The sequence below is a fragment of the Globicephala melas genome, chromosome 7 (assembly GCF_963455315.2).
Source record: "Globicephala melas chromosome 7, mGloMel1.2, whole genome shotgun sequence".
Taxonomy (NCBI): domain Eukaryota; kingdom Metazoa; phylum Chordata; class Mammalia; order Artiodactyla; family Delphinidae; genus Globicephala; species Globicephala melas.
Genome location: NC_083320.1, coordinates 38136121 through 38157543, shown reverse-complemented (window position 1 = coordinate 38157543; position 21423 = coordinate 38136121). Strand labels below are relative to the sequence as shown.

General features: G+C 35.0%; 1 protein-coding gene across 3 annotated transcripts in view; it reads right to left on the bottom strand.

Annotated features, from left to right (window-relative positions):
- Positions 1-21423, bottom strand: part of PGAP1 (post-GPI attachment to proteins inositol deacylase 1) — a 74443-nt gene that overhangs the window by 30786 nt on the left and 22234 nt on the right. Inside the window, exons 5-13 of one of the 3 annotated variants that reach the window (XM_030855749.2) lie at positions 19407-19564; positions 15496-15548; positions 14594-14660; positions 12673-12778; positions 11943-11998; positions 10414-10497; positions 6911-6957; positions 5867-5918; positions 2045-2122 (exon numbers count right to left, since the gene is read on the bottom strand). In XM_030855749.2, the coding sequence (XP_030711609.1) occupies positions 2045-2122; positions 5867-5918; positions 6911-6957; positions 10414-10497; positions 11943-11998; positions 12673-12778; positions 14594-14660; positions 15496-15548; positions 19407-19564 (701 nt within the window). Of the gene's footprint in view, positions 1-2044; positions 2123-5866; positions 5919-6910; positions 6958-10413; positions 10498-11027; positions 11044-11467; positions 11608-11942; positions 11999-12672; positions 12779-14593; positions 14661-15495; positions 15549-19406; positions 19565-21423 lie in introns of those variants that run through there. The other 2 variants (XM_060302108.1, XM_060302109.1) reach the window with 2 other exon arrangements.

Here is a 21423-nt window from a genome sequence, read left to right as displayed (position 1 = left end):
CACTAGAGTCAGCAGTGTTACTTTCCAAAGAGCGTTAAGACACATTAAGTATTTATTAGGCCACTAAGACTGGCTATTTGCGAAACGCTCATTAATTTCTTGGAATAACCAAGGAAGCCCTTTCCAAGTTTGGGAAGATGTTAAATTCATTCAAAACCAACTTACCTGAAAGAAAAACCCTTAAAGAGAGCTTTTAGTATTGAAGATGCTGAATTACCTCTCACTTGAGCTAAGCAAAACAAAACAATGAATCCATTATAAGGTACTCGTGAGACTCAATCTTTGAGACTTCTCCTAACTACATCCCCTTTTCTTTTTTCCTTTAAATTTTCCTATGATATTGGCCCCAAATCTCATTAACCTTCTCATTCAAGAAACACTTTTTTGAGCATTTATGTGGTAGTCACTAAAGGTTGAGGATGCAAAGTAGAGTAAAACCTATCTGGTCCTTACTCTGAATGAATTCATACTATGGTGATGGCAATAAAGACATAAACAAATAAATTATAACTTGGTATAATATAGTCCTCAAAGAAGTTATAAACAAAATATCCTGGGAATAAGTAAGAGGTTACTGGAGTAGTCTAGAAAAGGAAAACAAGGGACACTTCGGCTAGATCTTGAAGGGTAAGTTTGCTGGGTGAAATGTGGAAAGGGGAGTAGAGGGTCTTTTACCTCCATCTTCTTTCCCTGCCTACTTCTCTCAAAAATCACCATCCTTTTATTTCTACTCCCACTTCACTAGTACAAGCTTTCATAATCCTATATGAGGTGCCTGTTCTCTCTTTTTCTAATCTATCCTATACCATAAATAGATTCATTTTCCAAAATAAATAGCTCTGATCCCATTACTACTATGGTGAAAAATCTTTCACTTCTCTACTGACTCCTGAATTCTATAAAGTCCTGAATCTTCCAATCAAGGCCCTCCAGAATATGGCCATTAACTACTTTTCCAGACTTTTCTTCCACTACTATTCTACCCATGGTAGCCATCCTTTTAAAACTACTATTTACTTATTCACTATTTTCCAAACGTACTCTACACTGTCCATGTTTGGATCTTACTATTTCTTTGTCTCAACAGTGCTGTTTATCGTAACTTTCTGCAATGATGTTACTATTGAGCATCTGGAATGTGGCTAATACAACTAAGGAACTGAATTTTTACTTTAATTTTAATTAATTTAAATTTAAATCGCTACATGTGCTAGTGGCTCCTATATTAGATATCCCAGGTCTAGAATATTCATTCTACCTATAAAAACCCTAACTATCCTTTAAGGCAATTTTAAATATCACCTCATAATAATGCCTTTTTTTATTTCATCAATCAGAGATATCTCCCCCTTTAACACTTTTCATGGATTTGCTATATTCTGATTTGTTTTATACATTTTGGATAACTCTTTCATTCTCACCCTTTCCCTGGCCACCAAATATATTTCTCTCCCGCTGCCCAACAGTATGTAGCTTTTTGAGAACAGGGTTCATGTCTTTCTCATTTGTGTGCCTCCTATAATTCCTGGCACATAGTCTTGCACATAAAAGAGTACTCAATAATTAACAGATTTGGGGGCTTCCCTGGTGGCGCAGTGGTTGAGAGTCCGCCTGCCGATGCAGGGGACACGGGTTTGTGCCCCGGTCCGGGAAGATCCCACATGCCGCAGAGCGGCTGGGCCCGTGAGCCATGGCCGCCGAGTCTGCGCGTCCGGAGCCTGTGCTCCACAAGGGGAGAGGCCACAACAGTGAGAGGCCCGCATACCGCAAAAACAAAAACAAAAAGAAAAACAAATAATTAACAGATTTTGAAAGACTGATAAAGTAGAACTAATTCCCACTTGAAACAAAGAGACTTGGATTTATTCTGCTTAGTTCAAGTTAGAGTAGATGATCCTAATGCTTTAAACAGTCTTAGGTGGATCACCAACCTGGCCACTGTTTCAGATGAGCCCTAAGCTGAAGAATTCATCACAAAATAATTTTAAATATTTAGCATGAGTATCCCAAAACATTCTGAAAACAACCTTAATTTGTTTGTTACCTTACTTCCATGAATAGATGGTACATAAACAACAAGATGAGACAAAGATGGATAGTCTTGAAGTCTTAACGTCAGAGACTAAAAAAGGATGAAAAAAAGCTGATTTTATTTCTCAGGATATATAGAGCTTAAAGCATGTTAAAAGAAAGATAAATTACAAACATTTATTTCTTACCTAGTAAGTCATGAAAAAACTGACTTCAAACTTTATGCTCAGTACTTCATAAAATGCCCATGTTTACATTTTCAGGTCAATGAGCCTGCTGAAGGTCAAATTTCTAATAATTATGTAAATATGGACTGCCAAAAATATTCCTTGAACTGTATCCCTTCATGTAAGATAAATGACATTTAACATTAAATTTAATTATTTTACGTAATTATTTCCAGATTTGATGTTTCTTACAATTTGTCTACTTGTTTTGTATAATGTTACAGTATGATTTCTACAGTTATCTTGGTAGTATATGACAAAGAGCATTCAATAGTTGATGAATGAATGGATGCTCAATATGATGGAAGAATTACAACTTAATCTCAAATGATTCTGATCTAGCCCAAGTAATAAACAGTTGCTGGCTAATGATGTGTATGAACATCATTCCCTGGAACTTACTCAGTAAGTGACATGAACACAGTAAGTCTAATAATGCACCTCACCAAATGAGCATCTATTCTTTTCTTAAAACTAAAGACCTTATCTTACAGTCCATATTTTGAGGAATGAACAGATTGGAGACTGGTCTACCTAATGAAAACCCAGGCCACCAAATACAGTTTTCAAGTCTTTTATTTTTTTTTCCTGACAGCAGATGTGGCGAGGGTGTGAGTAGTTATATGCTGTGACAATCCGTGTACATTAAGAAATTTCTGCACTTAATACTCTCCACTGTTCTTCCGAAGCACCAATGTGGGCAAGTTGGATAGAGGTTCTAAAGAGAACTGTCAACGAGTGGTCCTCAAACAACCTGACCAGATTCACCTGGGAGCGCTTGTTAAACTCCTGGACTGCACCTCAACTTAGTCAGCAAAGTCTCTGCAACACACTTACATATTCCAATGTAAATTAAAGGGCCTTAAGAGAGCCACAGAAACCAAAGTTAAAGGCAACTGAAACCAACCAGACAGGTGGTAGACAATATGAAAGATAAATTAATTAGAAAGAACCATGGTTACTCTGTGTAGCTATCCACTGAGAACTTTTGTTATTTATTCTCAAGAATAATTTTTTTCCTCAAGAATTTTTTTTTTTTAGGATCAGAATACTTTAAAAAGATATCAGTGTGTCAAAATACATTTACTTAAAAAGTTAAGTTCCCATATAGTTACAATGTCAGTAGGAATTTGGGAAGATAATATTCATGAAATTGTTACACTGACAGGTAAGGTTAATACGAAGTTTGGAAATTTTTCAGTGTTTTAAGGGTAAAATGACCTTAATGCTGAGGCAACACACACAGAAAATCAAACACCAGCGTTTGGATGTCAGAAACCCTTCAAGTTCTGCTGCCGTGTGTAGGGCAAAGCTGTGGTGCTAAAGTATGATCTAGGCACAATAGTGACTAGGTAATTTTTCTTATTAACTTAGATTTCTTTTCAAAGTTAATTGTTTTGTTTGTTTTTAGCAATAAGTCCATTTGGGCTTACCCAATTGTTGGTCTGCTGTGGTTTCTGTCTTCATTGTACCATGACAGAAAAGTTCCATGTGACTGATGTTGTTAAGGCCCTAAACCGAATTTACAAGTGCTTTGCTGGAGGATTCCATCTATTTATTAACAGTTCAGTCATCAGAGGTGCCAAAGGTGGTATGATTCTCATCTTACATTACCTTTGTTGAGATGATATAAATATGAATAAAACCCACAAGATTTTTTCACTTCAATCTTTCCTTTCCCTTCAACTTCATAGCAAAATAATTTTGTGTCCTTTTTATAAATGGGCTAACACACATATATATAATTTTAATTTTAATTACAATGGAAAAGTTTATTTGCATTTAATAATTATGATCCTTTTCAACTGAGAATGCTTAAGATAGCAGAGTATTATAATCCTCATTTTCTAACTTTTCTCTTCCAGTTTTTCCCCCTAAATTCCAGTAGGCTTTTACTGCCGCCTGGCACTTTCTTCTAGTATCCACTATAAAAAGTAAGCAGCTGGAGATTCCCTGGTGGCGCAGTGGTGAAGAATCCGCCTGCCAATGCAGGGGACATGGGTTCAAGCCCTGGTCCGGGAAGATCCCACATGCCACGGAGCAACTAAGCCCATGCACAACTACTAAAGCCCGCGTGCCTAGAGCCCATGCTCCAAAACAAAGAGAAGCCACCGCAATGAGAAACCCACGCACCGCAATGAAGAGTAGCCCCTGCTCGCCGCAACTAGAGAAAGCCCGCGCGCAGCAACGAAGACCCAACGCAGCCAAAAATAAAATAAATACAATAAATAAATTAAAAAAAAAGTAATCAGCTGGAAGAACTTGTTCTACTACTCAGCCAGCTGTTTCTTACACTTAGAAAAAACAACACAGGGGTCTAAAACTAGACGAATACATTGTTAAATCTTTGAGACTTAAAAAAAAAAAGGATATTATGATTTAAGAAATAATTTTTTAAAAATAGTAGCAAAGTAACATTTTATCGGGTTTTTTATGATTTATTTCTTCCTAACTCTTAAATTACAGACTGGAAAGGATATCCAAACTGGAAATTCAAGGAAATATTTAATATATCTTATGAATGATTGATCAGTAAGTATACCCTAATACTTCTGTTTTTGCTTTGCTCCTGCCTAGACAGTTAGGATAGAACTAGTGAGAGACCTTAAAAATGTTCTTATGAGTCAAATCACTTATTTGTCTTATCAATACCAAGCCACATGAATGAACATGCACAAAGTAAGACTGACCAAGGTGACACAAAAAATAACTGCAATCATTCCAAAGTCAAGTGTAAGTGACTTGCAATTATTCATCCTGTCATCATTCCTCTCATTGGTATAGGACAGAGTTGACTAAACATACAGATAAATAAACATTCATGAGCACAAATAAATAACTGGAGTTGGGAGATGACTGGGACCAACCAGAGGACTTCACATTCAACCCTATGAATATAGTATTCATCATGACAATACATTCTATAGTATAGATTTACTTGAAGACTAAAAACTATCAACTGGCATATGGTTATCAGTTATAATAAATACAATTTGAAAATTAGAACAGATATTTTCATCAAATTTTAGAACTGTTTTATTTTCTCAACAATAGATTTTGTGAGTGTGCAAATTAGCCTTTTGTAAAGATGTGCTGACCTACCACAGTTGCTTAAGGAAATCATTAACAATTATTAAATAAATTCCATGGAGTACTATATAAAAGTAGATAGTTACTGAAGTGCTTAACCACAGATGACACTGAAACTGAAAATTGCTTTGTGTCTTTTTGAGATGCTTACTTCCCTACTGTAGGTCCTCCCCAAAATGAATTCTGAGTATATTCAACTTAATATTTTAAGACAGACCATTCCAAACAAACCCTCAAATTGAATCTTAAAAATTTATCTATCTCTTAGTATGATGCTATAACATATAGATTTAATTTTATTTAGGATTGATGACTTATAGTTTTCACCTCTGAAAGCTAAAAAATAATTGCATGTTATTCTCCATTAAATGTATTTCCAGAGAAAATATTTCTAAAATGTATATTAGCAAATTTCAAGTTTATTTAATACCTAGAATTAATCAAAGACCATACTGTACATGCCTATATGCTCAAATATTTTTTCACCTGGATATTAACATTCTAAATCCACAATTTACCTTAATTGTTGGCAGCAGTTCAGCTTTCCATGATAAATCAACCCCTTGCCGGCTTGGAAATAAATATGAAAATATAATTAAAGGACAAATATATTAAAGTATTATAAATTAAAAATGAGCTTCAGAGCAAAAAGAAACCATCTGTAGACCTACCAAAGACAGTTCTAATGAACTCAAGTCTAATAGGTCTAACACAATACACTTTATCCACATAGTCCTTTGGGGAACAAAACGTAGTTTTTCCTAGCAACCAACTATCAATGTTTGCAAAAATTACTAGTATGTTAATTTTCTTTATTTTTAATTTTAAAATCAATACTATAATTTAGTTTAGTAGCAAAATGAGCTTAAGAATATCTGAAGTGGGACTTCCCTGGTGGCACAGTGGTTAAGAATCCTCCTGCCAATGCAGGGGACACAGGTTCGATCCCTGGTCCAGAAGATCCCACATGCTGAGGAGCAAATAAGCCCGTGCGCCACAACTACTGAGCCTGCGCTCTAGAGCCCGCAAGCTACAACTACTGAAGCCCGTGCGCCTAGAGTCCGTGCTCCACAACAAGAGAAGCCACTGCAATGAGAAGCTGGCACACCAAAACGAAGAATAGCCCCCACTCACTGCAACTAGAGAAAACCTGCACGCAGCAACAAAGACCCAACACAGCCATAAAGAAATAAATTTATATTAAAAAGAAAAAAGCAAACTATTAAGCTTTAAAAAAAAAAATATCTGGGGCTTCCCTGGTGGCGCAGTGGTTGAGAGTCCGGCGCAGTGGTTGAGAGTCCGCCTGCCGATGCAGGGGACACGGGTTCGTGCCCCGGTCCGGGAAGATCCCACATGCCGCGGAGCAGCTGGGCCCGTGAGCCATGGCCGCTGAGCTTGTGCGTCCGGAGCCTGTGCTCCGCAACGGGAGAGGCCACAGCAGTGAGAGGCCCGCGTACCGCAGGAAAAAAAAAAAAAAAATCTGAAGCTATTCTGAAAGTGTGACTTGAGTATATCTTATGTTGAGAAAAATGAACAGAGGGCCTTATGTTCAAAACACTTACCACATAGAAGTGCTGTTTATGCAGCCAAAAATCCAGCTATTTGTATCCTATTGATTAATAACACAAAATAAAACACACTAAATATTGTAGAAAATAATTATATAAAACAGGCATTTCACTGTTTATGATAGGGTCAGTAGGCACAATGGAAACATAAAATAACAACTTATTGTTTAGAAATGTATTCAAAATGTTCTCAAAAGTCAAACAGGTCAAGGTGAGGCAAAGAAGTCTAATGTCAACATAGACAGGTAAAGCAAGTAACCTGGAGCAGCAGTATGAGAGAGTAACCTGATAGGTTATCTCTCCACAGCATACTGTTAAGCAATTTTCATTTCTGAACCAACACTTTTAGAGTTCAGCAATGTCCACACTTTAATTAGGTACTTACATAGAAAGTAACCTATATTTTAACAAAACTAGAAGAGAACAACTAGAGGTAGACTTTCACACAAACAGAAAAAAAAAAAAAAATCCAGAGCCAAGTAATTAAAAATAATCTAAGTACAGCTTTTTAGTTTATCATTTAAGTTCTCATTTGATTACTAGGCAGATAACTTTTATGCAACTGAGAATGTGCTTGGATTGAAGCACAATTCCAAGGGTTTAAGACTAAAGCTAGTTGTTACTTTACTAGCACAGACTGGGAATGCTGCAGAGATGGTTGTGGTATTTTAACAATATTACGTATTCAGCTTCAGTCATTTAAGAGCAGTATGACCCAAGAGCTTCACTCTCACTTTTAATGAAGTAGTAAGAGCAATGCTCCAAGATCTAACGATCCAATTGAAATCCTACCAGGGCATAAGAGAATGAGGAACACTGCTGAGACAGCTACATATATTTTTCCTTAGTATACAGACAGGACAATAAAAACATCAATCCTTTTATTCAATTAATATTTATAAAGTCCATTCCAGGGCCAAGGAATTATGCTAAGCCCTCAAGAAAAATGATGAATCAAGCAGACATAGCCTCTGCCCTCATCAAGCTTAAATAAAATCTTAAGATATTTTTCAAGAGTTCAAAAAAGCAAGCTGAAAGAAAACAAACACAATGTGGTATTTCTCTACTCTCCACTGCTGGCAAAATACTTCAGTAAACTCTTTTATCAGTTACCTGTGTTTACCAGAACAACCACGTGACATTATAAAGCAAGGCAACAGAACAGATCTGCATAGCCTAGACAAAGAGAATCTAGCAACCTCTCAAGATCCAACTCACTTTTGTAATAGGTTTTTGCAGTTATTGCAACTCAAAGACAGCCCTTATTATGAAAATTGCCAATACTGCACACTACTTACTTTGGTGTCTAGGGGATTCTGATTCATTCACTAACAGACTGAATAAAGTATTATTCAAATCCACCCTAAAACACCATGTTGTTATAACCTAGAAGGTGTCAAAGAACAATTTCAGGTCATCTAGTAAACACCCCTAACTCAGCTAATTTTAAAACTTGTATTAAAAATCTTAGAAAAAGTCACTCAGAATTTACTAACTCCTGAAGTGCACAGAAAAGAAAATGCTACTTGATTATAAAATTTACAGATCCAAAAAAAAATCTATCTACAGTAAAAAATATGTCTTCGATGGCTGCTAAAATCATTAGGTGAAAGACTGACTAGGAACTTTATAATGAATGGATCATGCCAATATGACCTGAGTCCACTGATATATCAGTCCACTGATTTTTGTCACTAAAAGTGGGACAACCAGATATTATATACCTCCCGATATGATAAGTACGCAGTTCTACTTATAAAACATTCATACCATAAATAAATGAATCTATTCAAGATTCTAGATCTAACTACCAGTTTACACAAAACAATGGCTAGAAATACATGTTAAAAGATACCACAAGAATACAATCAACTAAACCCAGAACAAATGTATGGCATGGGGGAAAAAAAGAGGGGGCTGTTAAAAAAAGACATAGGACATATGAATCAAATGCAATGTATGTACTTTTTGGATTCTGATTCAAACAAGCTAACTTAAAACTTAAATGAACAGAGGAAAATTGAACATGGACTGGATACCACATGATATTAAGGAATAAGTAATTAATTTTGTTGGATAAAATAATATAATAATATTATTATTATATAATATTATTAGTATTATAATAATATGTAAAATTCTAATCTGTTATAAAAACATACTGAAATATATATTGATAAAATGCCTGGATTTTGCTTTAAAAATGCTTCACTCAAAAAAAGTGAGGAAGGGATAAATCAAGTAAGAATGGCAGAATATTGATAACTGTTAAAGCTGTGTGATGGTTAAGTAAGAATTTATTATATTCTCTCTCTACTTTTGTATGTTTGAAAACTTCTGTGATAAAAATTGAAAACATTTAAAACAAATTCTCCACGTGACTAGTAATATTTCACCCATGGACCTTAATTACAGAAAAGGGATCCTCCAATAAGCCAAATGGATAATTTGCACTTTGGCAAGGATTTTTCTCAATATAATACTGACATTCTGATTTGGAATTTAGTAGGAGTGTGGATATTTTAAGCCATCACTCTCAGGGCCAGATTCTCTTGGGATAAACTACCCATCCAAATTTTAGGCTGAGAGATGGTAGTCTGTCTCTGGTGAGAGATGCAAAACTGTGGCAATTCCACTAAAATTAGTATTCATTAGCACCTAGCCCACAGTGCCTGCCTACCATCTTTTCTGAAGACTTTACTATATATCAAATGGTGGTATCAACCAACTAAGTAATATATTAGATCCTAGTCCTAAAAAATACAAATAATCCAACAAAAGGGAAACGAGGGAACTTAAATTATGAAAGATGCAAATATAAAGTGAAGAATCCTAGGACATGAGGGGAAAAAAATCAGAATGGAGAGAAAGGAACCCAAACAAATTCCTGAAAGTAAGAAGTGCTGATAAATTATTACTTAAACAGACCTAATATAACAAAAGCATGCTAAAGCATCTAACATATTTCTAGCATAGTAGGTACTCATTAAAAAGAAATACACAAACAAAATCATCATACTGATACTGTAAGTCTAGACAACACTGTTAACAAAAAGTTACTATACTATTTTAGAGAATATTTGGTATAAAAAGTACTGCAAATTTGAGTATGGAAGCCATGGGAAAAACAGGATTTACTTTATAAAACAAAGGATAGCTTTGCTTAAATATATCTATTCTTTAAAATACTAATAGAATTTTAGAATTAAAGGAGCTCTGAACTGAATTCCTTCAACCTAAACATAGTGAAACTAAAGTAGAAAAACCTAAACTAGAGGCAAAGGTACAAGCTAATAGTATAGATATATTATCAGTTACAGAAGCATTTTGATTAGTACTTTTCAATCAATACTCTCTGTTCCAGATAAATGTTTTTCAACTAATTAGATTTAATAATAGTTCATAGCTAAAGATGATACCTACTAGATACTAGTTGAATCTTAAAAATAAACAACAGTTAGCCTTTTAATTTACATAAAGTGTATCAATTATCTTACCAGCATGGTGCTCTGACAATAGACATGAGTGTAGATTTTTCTATGATTTGCAAGGGGAAATGTAAAATATATCTTATCAGATTCCTAAAAAAAGAGGGAAAACACAATAAATTATGAGTAGATAATTTCATCATTCAAAAATTCAGATAAAGTAATGAATGATTATTCTAATTAATTATTTTAATTCTATCATTCTTGGTGTTGTTGAGAACCAATAATCTAGGAATGGGAAGAAGATACAGATGCAAGATAGATCAGGTATAAACTCTGTAGACCTGAATTTGTCTTGGAAGTATCAGGATGAATGCATGTTTTTTTTGTTTGGGTTTGGTTTTTGGCCTTATGACCAAGATAAAATACATTTCTTAGCTCTGTTTACTGAAAAGGCCTTAGAAATGCTAACTTACTAGCCATAAACATCTCTAGTTCCCAAATTATGGTTTGCAGATACTGTTTCCCAAACAATAGGAAGAGCTTCTTTGAGAAAAAGCAGATTCAAGGTCTGGGACGGGAGATGATACACAATGAGCTAAAATACTTTCTCATACTAGACAGTGAGGAAAATATCAAAGACAACTAAAGAGCAGCTATATCAAAAAGATTCAGGAGCCTACCTTGAAATGGCTTCCACTGGTCAAGGACAGAACAGTTTTAATAGCAATTTTAGTATCAAAGATAGAACAATTTTAGTATTTTAGTTTAGACAGAAACACAAAAATGTTTAAGCTCATAATAACACTGGAGGAAAACCCCCCCAAAACATCTTATGGTCCCTGATGGAGGGTGTTTGTGAGCCAACTCACTACTCTAAAAACCAGTAAATATAAGATCCAAAGAATTATCATTTTTTTCCTTTGTAATTTGTTCTACTTTTGATAAATTTAGTAGATGAGAAGTTTTTCTATATAGTGTTTCAGTTAATAAATGAAGAAGGAATAATCGGAGTCTCATTGCTTTTGTACTCCCTATTAATGACTCTAGGCCTTCTTCATCAATAGCTGCTAACATCACAAAAAGAGAGAGAGTCTAGTAAAAACAAAAACAAAACAAAAACCTGAATCTGATGAAGCATCTAGATCCAAGATCCAGCTACCAAGTCACAGGAAAGAGTAGGGAAAGGAATATACTGGATGACATTACAGGAGTGCAATCAGCAAAATCAAGACTGTGTGAAACTCTATAGGACAAATGACTAGGTTTTTTTTTTTTTTTCCAACAAATAAACTGCAAGGAAAAAAAAGGGTGAAGGAAGTATTAGATATTAAAAGAGGAATAAGAGACATATCAACAAATAATACGTACACCTTGTTTGTACCCTGATTTAAACAAACTGGAAAACAAAGAAACAACAAAAAATTTGACAGTTATGATAAAACTGGAAAATTGAACAGACTAGATATTAAGGGATTATTACTAAACTGATTTAGTATGGGAAAATAACGTTATCTTCTTTAAAAAGTCTAGCTTTGAAAAATAAATACTAAAATATTCTTGAAAAAAAATTTTAAATCCATTGGTGGTATACTTACATTGTAAGCCACATAGGTCCATTTGGACACTTTTACTGGAACCCACATAGATGTCCCTAAGGTAAAAGAAATTAATTTGTTTGGCTTTTTAAAAAACATTAAGTGATTTCTTTTACTGAATCCTTCTCAATCACAACAGGATTTGAAAAAGAAGCAGTTTCCTGAACACTGGCTATTTTAAAATAGAAAATCTAATGAGATGTTCTCTATATGCTCATCACCAAGGAGCATTCAGATCATGTAAAGCATTTAAAATCTTTCTGATGTCTAACTCTAAGAAGTATCAACAGAAGAAAACAAATATTTCATTTTCCAAACTAAGTAGAGCATGACAGAGACATATAAAAACAAAATGTACCAGCAAAAGATATGCTGTTAAACCGAAAGACTGAAGAATGATACTGAGAAACTAAGTCAAGAATAATACAAAATTTATTTTACGTGGCTGTCAGGAGAATAGAGACATTTAACGCTTTTAAATTTTTCTACTGTCATGTTATTTTCAGTACAAAATTTTATCAGCAACATCTTTTTGCTTTTACATTTTTTACTTTTCCCCTCCTTAGCCAAGAACCTCATAAGAAACCAGCATAGGGAAATTAATAAAATATAATAGGATTATAATACCTGAAGCATTACAGTTTCAAAGAATTTGTCTGCTAATGACAAATTTACCTTAAAATAATACTCAAAACTCTACTTAAAATTAAAACATGCTATTACTACCGACCTGTTAAGTCAGAAATTATTGATGGATTTTCCTCAAAGTGTTTTGCTGGGTGTCTTATGAAGTGGTGATTCAAAACTGACAATTTCTTCTTGGGATTTTGAGTTATCTAGAAAGAACATTGATACATTCTGTATCCTCTTATATCCACTGTGATGACCTAATGAAACTTTGTTTCAAGTAATAATAATAAGAGCCAACAGTTATTTACTGTGGGCCAGGCACTGTTCTAAGTACTTAACATGGGACTAACTATATTTTGAGTTAGTTTCCCTGTATATATGTTTGTTTCTCCTCCTCAACTATATGCTTCTTGAGGAGTAGGAATCATATCCTAACATTTTATTGTCTAATATTTAGTTTAGTATATCATACACACTGAGTTTGGGAAAGAGAGCTCAGTTTCATATTATTTTGATTCTTAGCAGTATTAGTCAAAAATTTCTCATTTGTCCCTTAAAATGTATCTGTAAAATACTTATCCATCCAGAATTATAATTTATTACATGCTAGTATTAGCATTTTCTTACCTTAGAATTTAATGGAAAACAAGATTTGATTTGTTAAAATTAGTTTGATGTATAATTTTTAAATAATATACCTGAGATTCACCTGTTCTTCATTAGTTGAAATGGGGTTTTTTCCTAAACCTACCAAATGTCATTTAAAATACAAACTGGTCAAATACAAATTTTAATTGATTCTACTGTTGTATATAGTTGAACAGATTAAACACATTGGCGATAGAGTCACAATTAAAACAAGGCTGAAAAACTGAAAAACATTTACATTCCATGACTCCATGATTCCAATGTTAACAGTGTTAACTCTATGAAGCTGATTTACTTTAATAAATATACTAACTTAAATATGGTACCTTGTGGTTTAAAATGTGGTAAAACAGATCAACTTGTGTCTCTCTTTTACTGCATTCTTCAGGAGAGAGCTAAATATCTATCTCTCCCTAATAATAGTTATGCAGCTTCCTGAAGGGTTAAGGAAAAAAATATAGACATTACCCTACTCCTAAGAGAGAATGCTTAGGAGCAAGGTTAAGACACAATGATAAGGAAGCATTACCCAGAGATTTGCTGAGAAAGAAGCCACACATAATAGTCTCTCAAAGAACTGGGGCCTCCAGGAAAAAGAATCCAAAAATATATGCCATAATGGAAAAAATTACCGAAAATACAAGGAACGTTTTCTCCAAAAGGAGAAGCCAGAGTTGTAGTTCTCAAAACATGCTTCTATGGAACAGTGATGCACTGCAAAGTGACCTGAGGTGAAAGGCTGCTTACGATGAATAATGGCAATCTGTTCCCAATTCACAGGGAAAAAAAAATTAAGTTAATAGAATTCTCTGAATTTTGCTGAAATCCTTGGTGCCCATTACTATTTATCTGCTGGCAGACAAGAAAGAGATGAATGAGTAATATGATTTCCAGGTATCCTGCTAACTGAACAACTTAGAAAATCACTAGTTGGGAGAGTTTATATGTAAAATATCAATACAGAAAAGGTTTGACTCTAGAAGTACATAATTTAAGTTCTGGTGAGCTTGTGTTATTCAATGAATGTAGATATTTTGATCCTACTGCATAAGGATATTTGTAATAAGTATTTCCCTTAAGGTAAAAAAACAAAAAGTCAGAAGGACATATATTAAATTTTAAACAGTAAAGGGGAAGAACTGAGGAAGATTTAAGGTATTCTTTCACTTTTTCATTTTTATTGCATTCTTAATTATTAATAGTTATCAAAGATTACAGATAAAAATACAGATATTTCCATTTTCAAACTAATTACAGTCAATATAAGGTGTAGGCTTCTATTTTCATCAAAGTAAAAAAATGTATTAAATCTATCACTGCTCTAACAAAAGCTTTTACTTCACTGAAATAACTTTTAGTTTAAAAATACATACTTGTTTAGTATCAGCATCAATAAGATCAAAGAATGCTCGAATTGTGGTCAATTGTAATTGTTTACACCTAAAGAATAAAATAAATGTTATAAATGAAACTTTCTTTAAAAATATACTTTTAATACAAACATAAATAATTCTATTATTTAATGGAATATATGAATTTCCTTTAATGCTACAAACTCTAAAATTATTTAACAAATTATCATTATTAAGCATACATCTTAAAGCTGAAACCTATAAAAATAAAGTAAATTAAATCTTCCTGGATATTTGAGAGTATAAGTGTCAGGCCCCCGTCTTCCCTAAATCTTCCTGTCTACCCCAGATACAGACATATTGTCTGCCCCACCTTCATAGGTCTGAACTGTTGTGGTTCTTGCAAACACTACTGATTGCACAGCCAGAGGAAGATGAAAAGAGAATCTTTAAGCCAATGCATACAGAGATAAAATACTAGGATTTATGTATTTCTTGACCCTTATTTAACCTATTTCTTTATTTATATTAAGGGTAAATCTAATTCCTACTTGGTTTTCCATGTGCTGCTCTAGAATAGGCAATGCTGCATTAATCAAGCCCGAGTTTGGTGATTGGCCAAGAGCTCAGAAAGTCCTACCACAAGTATCTTTGATTCTGCCCAGCTATGACAAATTCTAAAATTCTGACATTATCATTTGAGACTGATGCTACTGGTTCTTCAGGAGATGATTTTATAGGTTGTCAAGGACACCTTGGTTAAACTGAGACAAGAACAAAGGCTGAAGTTCTAAACCCCTAAGTTAATCTTTCTCCCAAATCCTTATTTATTTATGGATAAAGCTCTAAGAAAGCTAACTAACCAATCAATTCATTGATGAAAGGACCACCAAAAATTGCCAAAATAAGTTATATTAACTTACCATACAATGGAGAGGTGGTCTGTTGAAACCCAGGTCTTAGGCACTGCTGAACTCTAAATGGAAGGAAACAAAAATCATACTTAAGAAAAATGCACTTGTTATTCTCCAAAAGGCTTGAAATCCTTATAGGCTAATATTTAGAAACATGTAACATTAGTTTCACTATTTTATGATGCGCAGAAATTTTTAAACGATGCACTCTTGTAAAAGGTGATCCAAAAATATTAAGATATTGAATATTTCCTGCGTAAAATAATTCTTTGTCATTACTTAGTCAAGCTTAAATTACCCCTTAAAATTATTAAAACATCCACAGATTACTTACTGAAGTTTACTGTCTAACTCTTCATTACTCTAATAAGAGGTTAAGTTTGATTCTTTAATAAATCATAGTGTATATATAAATCATAATAGATATTTCAGTAATTTTAGTTCTGACTAGACTATCATTTAATAAGTTCTAAGATGTTAATTCTAATCAGGATGTGCCTGAGAGATACCTGTGCCTGAGAGATACCTAGGCCTGAGGAGATTTTTCAAAATAAATATGCCTAATCACAAAACTACCAAATCGGACTCTTGTAAGTGGGGTCCAGACTTATTTGGAAAAAAATCCCTAGATGATTAGCATATATACTACTGGTTAGAGACAGAAGGGCAAAAGCCTAGCAAAAAATATAACTATTTTCAGAAGGCTTCCTAACAGTGGCACAGCACCCTCCAAGAATTAGAGACTTCTATTTATACAGGGTAATGACCTCCCTGTGAACAGCATCTTACATACAATGGGGAAACATTAAGTAAATCTGATATTATTTTTCATGTCATCTCTCTCTCTACACTGTCAAAGACACATTGAGATGCCCTCACTAGAACTGTCAAAACAAAATGAAAATAGGAAACTAACAGTGCTGTATGCAAGAAAACTTAGAGGCCTAACATGCCTCTTTGTTTTTGTTTTTTAAAAATAAATTTATTTATTTAATTTATTTTTTTTTTTTTGGCTGCATTGGGGCTTTGTTGCTGTGCGTGGGCTTTCTCTAGGTGCGGCAAGCAGGGGCTACTCTTCGTTGCAGTGCACGGGCTTCTCATTGCAGTGCCTTCTCTCGTTGCAGAGCACGGGCTCTAGGCGCGCGGGCTTCAGTAGTTGTAGCATGCAGGCTCAGTAGTTGTGGCTTGCGGGCTCTAGCGCGCAGGCTCAGTAGTTGTGGTGCATGGTCTTAGTTGCTCCGCGGCATGTGGGATCTTCCTGGACCAGGGCTCAAACCCATGTCCCCTGCATTGGCAGGCGGATTCTTAACCACTGCGCCACCAGGGAAGCCCTATGCCTCTTTAATTAAAAAAAAAAAAAAGGTATTTGTAACAAAAAAAGGTATTTATAACTTCTAAGGAGTCATTGAGTCATTGTCACCATTGTACTCTGCAAATATCAATGTATATTTGGGTTGGAGGCTCTAAAGTTGAAGGAATCTACAGATTACTTACTGAACTTATAAGCATTAGCTATCTCATTTAGGAATTGCTGCTGGCAACTTACTTTAAAAAATTAAGACAACCAGAGTTCACTGTGGTTCTAAGGTTAGATGCTCAGTAAAGTAAGAACTCACAGTAGACATCATTTACTATTAACAAGGACAAAAGCTAGTTTACTTTCATTCAGTCTAACGAATGCATCTGTGTTAGAACTGAAAAAAGGAAAGTCAACACACATTATAAAGGTAGTTGCGGGGCTTCCCTGGTGGCACAGTGGTTGAGAGTCCGCCTGCCGATGCAGGGGACACGGGTTCGTGCCCCGGTCCGGGAAGATCCCACATGCCGCGGAGCGGCTTGGCCCGTGAGCCATGGCCGCTGAGCCTGTGCGTCTGGAGCCTGCGCATCTGGAACCTGTGCTCCGCAACGGGAGAGGCCACAACAGTGAGAGGCCCGCGTTACTGCAAAAAAATTTAAATTAAATTAAATTTATAAAAAGGTAGTTGCTCATGACCTTTGTGATAAAAACTGTTAAATGTCCACCAAAATCTTCTTCCTTTTTCATAGTTAACTAGAATGCATGTCTCAGCCTCTCTTATTCTATGGTGTGACTAAGTTTTCTCTAATGGGATGTGAAAAAGAGTGATGTGTGCCATTTCCAGGCCTAACTGCTCTCCTTCATGCTCTTTCCCCCTTCCTGTGGATTGAAACAGTGATGATTAGAGCAACCTCGGAAGTAAAGCATTCAAGAAGGGGGAGCCTACTATCAGCCTGGGTCCCTTAGTGAGACTCCTCAAAAACCACCCGCCACGTAAACGCACACCTAGGGCAGTCATATGAGTGAAACATAAAATTCTATTGTGTTTAAGTGCCATTGCCTGCATGAGTGAATATTACAGTAGTTCAGCCTACCTTATGAATATAACTAAAGTCTCTAACTTAAACAATTTTTCAGTCCCAATGGATTTAATGTCATCTAACTGTTCTTGAGATAATCATTAAAAAAATTACTTCTTAATAATTGTTTTTTTAAAGAGAACATACATATATAAAAGTCTGTAGATTATTTGAGAGCTAAAAGCTAAGTAATTAAATATTTAGAAACTAAATAAAACTCAGATTATACAATAACCAGCTTTGAGAAAGTTCCATAATAAGTAAAATAATATTTTCATCAGAGATAAAGATATATAAGCTGCCTTGAACACAATACATTATCAAATGGATTGGAAAAGAGGGAAGGACACGTCTGCCCCCCTGCCACACACCATTAAAAAGACCAAATTCTTTAAAAGCTGGAGGAAAGGGTATCAATACAGCATCAAGCTCCAGACCAAGTCTAGGAAATAAGTTATATCCAATTTTATATGACTAAACCATCTATTTTTATACTAAGGAGTTCATATTTAGAGTTTTGAGAACTTCTAGCACATATCTACCCAAAATATTCAGCATCAAAAAATAAGATTCCTACCGATGATGAGGTTTGAGAGATTTAGTAAATTAGTACTAATTACTTCCAAAGCTATTATGGCTATATCACAACTCCTTCAGTTATAAGAAAATGGTGGATAAGAGCAGAATAGCTTAATAATTTTTGTTCTATGTATGGCAAGCATTCAGTAATACCTATTTACTGAATGAACAGCAGTAGGTGAACTGAGCAAAGGAGTATCTATTAAGAGAACAACTATGAAACAAAGAACTATCATCTAAAAAGCAAAAGGAATGCTATAAATTTTCTTTTTAGAAATTAAGTTATATGTGGAGATGACGTGTATACTGAGTTTAAAAGTTAAGCTCTTAACTAAAGACTTAAAGGTTAAACATACAAAAATAAGTCCTAAAAGGAAACCTGAACTTATTTTACAGAAGCTGTGTATCCCAGTTAAAGACCAAATACTTGATGTCCTAGCAGGGAAGAATAATTAGCAAATTAATTAATCAGAGCTCTATCTATACTATCAAAGCTAATTTTTAAATTTTAAAATCAGTAAACCTTCATTCAAGTTTAAAATTCAAGAGTATGTGAAATGTTTGATCTTCCATTACCACTGTATACAGCATACCACTGAGATACACCCGGGGCCCCTGGACTTCAGTCCATACTTTTTTATACTTAAAACTCTAATCAATGGATAGGCACTTATTTTGAACAAGAAACAATCATCTTCATAAATAAGAGTCATTTGCACAAAGTTTCTAAGATCCTTTGCACCTTCCATGGATGTAAGTATCCATGCCTCTGTCTTCCCCAAATATTCATATTCATTGTTTCATGTTCTGTCTCTCTCACATACACATACACATGCACACTTGCACACACACAGTATACCAGACCAACTCAGGAACCATTTCTAACCGATTACATATCATTTCTCCTTTCATGCTCCACTGTGTCCATCATGTTACTACTTTAGTAGAATCTTTAAAAAGATTACCACAACAGATAAGGCACTGGTATGATGGCTTAATTTTGGTAGAAAAGTCAGTCCTGAACGAACTTGGTAATCCCGGAATCCTCCAGCTACAGACAGTGTGGTTAAATTTATGTGTCTAGCATTCAGAATCCAATAGTTGTTTACAGTCATATAAAAATCTGGTGGGAAATAAAAAAGACATACATTAAAAATCAGTAACCATGCTCTGCAACAATAACCCATCTATAATACTAATATTAAACTGAATTTCTGTTTAAGCCGTCTGAATTGTCTATAAGCAATGCCATCCACATTTCTCTATTTTGGGTAAAGTCAGTATCTTTACACATACTCTACTTTCCCCATCAGAGTACAAATACTAAGAGTTAGTAAAGGTATCAATAAAGAAAAAAGATAACCCAATTTCATTAGCTTTGACAAGTCCATAGCAAACAGGTCTCTACATTCCACAAGGATGCTGCTTGTTTATGAGCCACATAGTATAGAAAGAAACCCCCGAAATTCTTCCAAAGATATAAGTTTACTATGCTAAGGAGTTATATCAATAGCTCTTCCTAATCATGGCTGTATCCCTGCTTATAGGGCTTAGCAACTCTCTACTGCAGCCACTGTAGTACTGGTGACCAAACAAAGTACTATTTAAGTTCTTAAAATACAATCTATCAGGACAATGACAGTCACATTAGTCTTGGGACTCTCCGCTGCAGAAAATCTGATGCTTAAGAAGATTCTATCCATTTAGTGTAACAAGTGGTGCAGACAATTTTTCCACTTTACCTATGGAAGATGAGAAAAATTTAGTGTTGAAGATCTGAGGCCAGGGCAGGGGAGTTCTCATTTCCTATTCTGATTATCAAAACTTACTGCATTTTTTATCCTGGCATTTGATCCCATTGATGGCTTTTAACATTTTGGAACAGCAAATTCTTCTCATTAAAGATTTCAGTAGTATTCACTTAGATTGAGACAAAGCAGACCCATTCCTAATAACTCCAGGGCTTGGGATAAGAGTTCCAATGAGGTATACATGCCATATGTCTAAATACTTAAAAGTCAAACTTCCAGCTAACAAACTTAAATCAAATGTATTTTCTCTGCCTACCTTGACAAATATATCATTGAAATAACCTGGAAGGCCAGGTTCAAATTAAGAATTCTAGGACACCTCCGAGTTGGACACCAGATTATGGCAGCATAGGGAGAGCATATCTCTGGTCACACATTGCTGTGGAGATCTGCAGCAAAGGGGGAACAGATCACTGTGCTCTCTTCTTCTTCCCACCCACATTCCATCCTGCATCAGGAAGACCTCCTGTGAACATCAAAATTCTGTCTGTACCTCATGCAGAGCCACCCCTTGGCCATAACTCAAGCTCAGGATTCTACATACCTGTCCTCAGGATAGATCCAAGTAAGAGGCTAAGGGAGTGGGCTTCAGGCATATGGGCAAGAAAAGTCTGAAGGACTGGCTACCTGGATCATAGTACAGAAGTAAAGGTACAGCCTGTAAGTGGGGAGGCTGCTTGGCCTGTACACTCCACACCCTGTGGGGAATGGCAACACGAGAGCAGGGCCCTCTGAAGTACAGAGCTCAGTGCAAGGCTTCCTTTCCCCTATTTAAGGACAGTATTTCCACCAAGTATAAATAGGGTATCTACTTCTGGAGGTCACATGGGTCTCCTAAAAACTTAAAATCCACCCTTGAACTTTTGTTTTTTCATTCTAATTATGGCTTAATGCAATAAAAAATAAATACAGAATAAAAGGCATAAGAGCTTGCTAATTACTGGAGAGGCCCCCTGACCCTAAGAAGCACTTTCAACCTAAGCCATTTAGAGACAGACCATCAGTATCCTTCAAAAACAGTAAACCTGACTCTCTTGACAGTTCTTTCCTCAAAGAGATTTTTAAAATGCATCTTGAGTAATTATAATTTAGCCTGCATGGCTCATCTACATATACCACATAAAATGCAGTAAGGGAAAGAATTCTCAATTGTGGTGACAAGTATTATGGC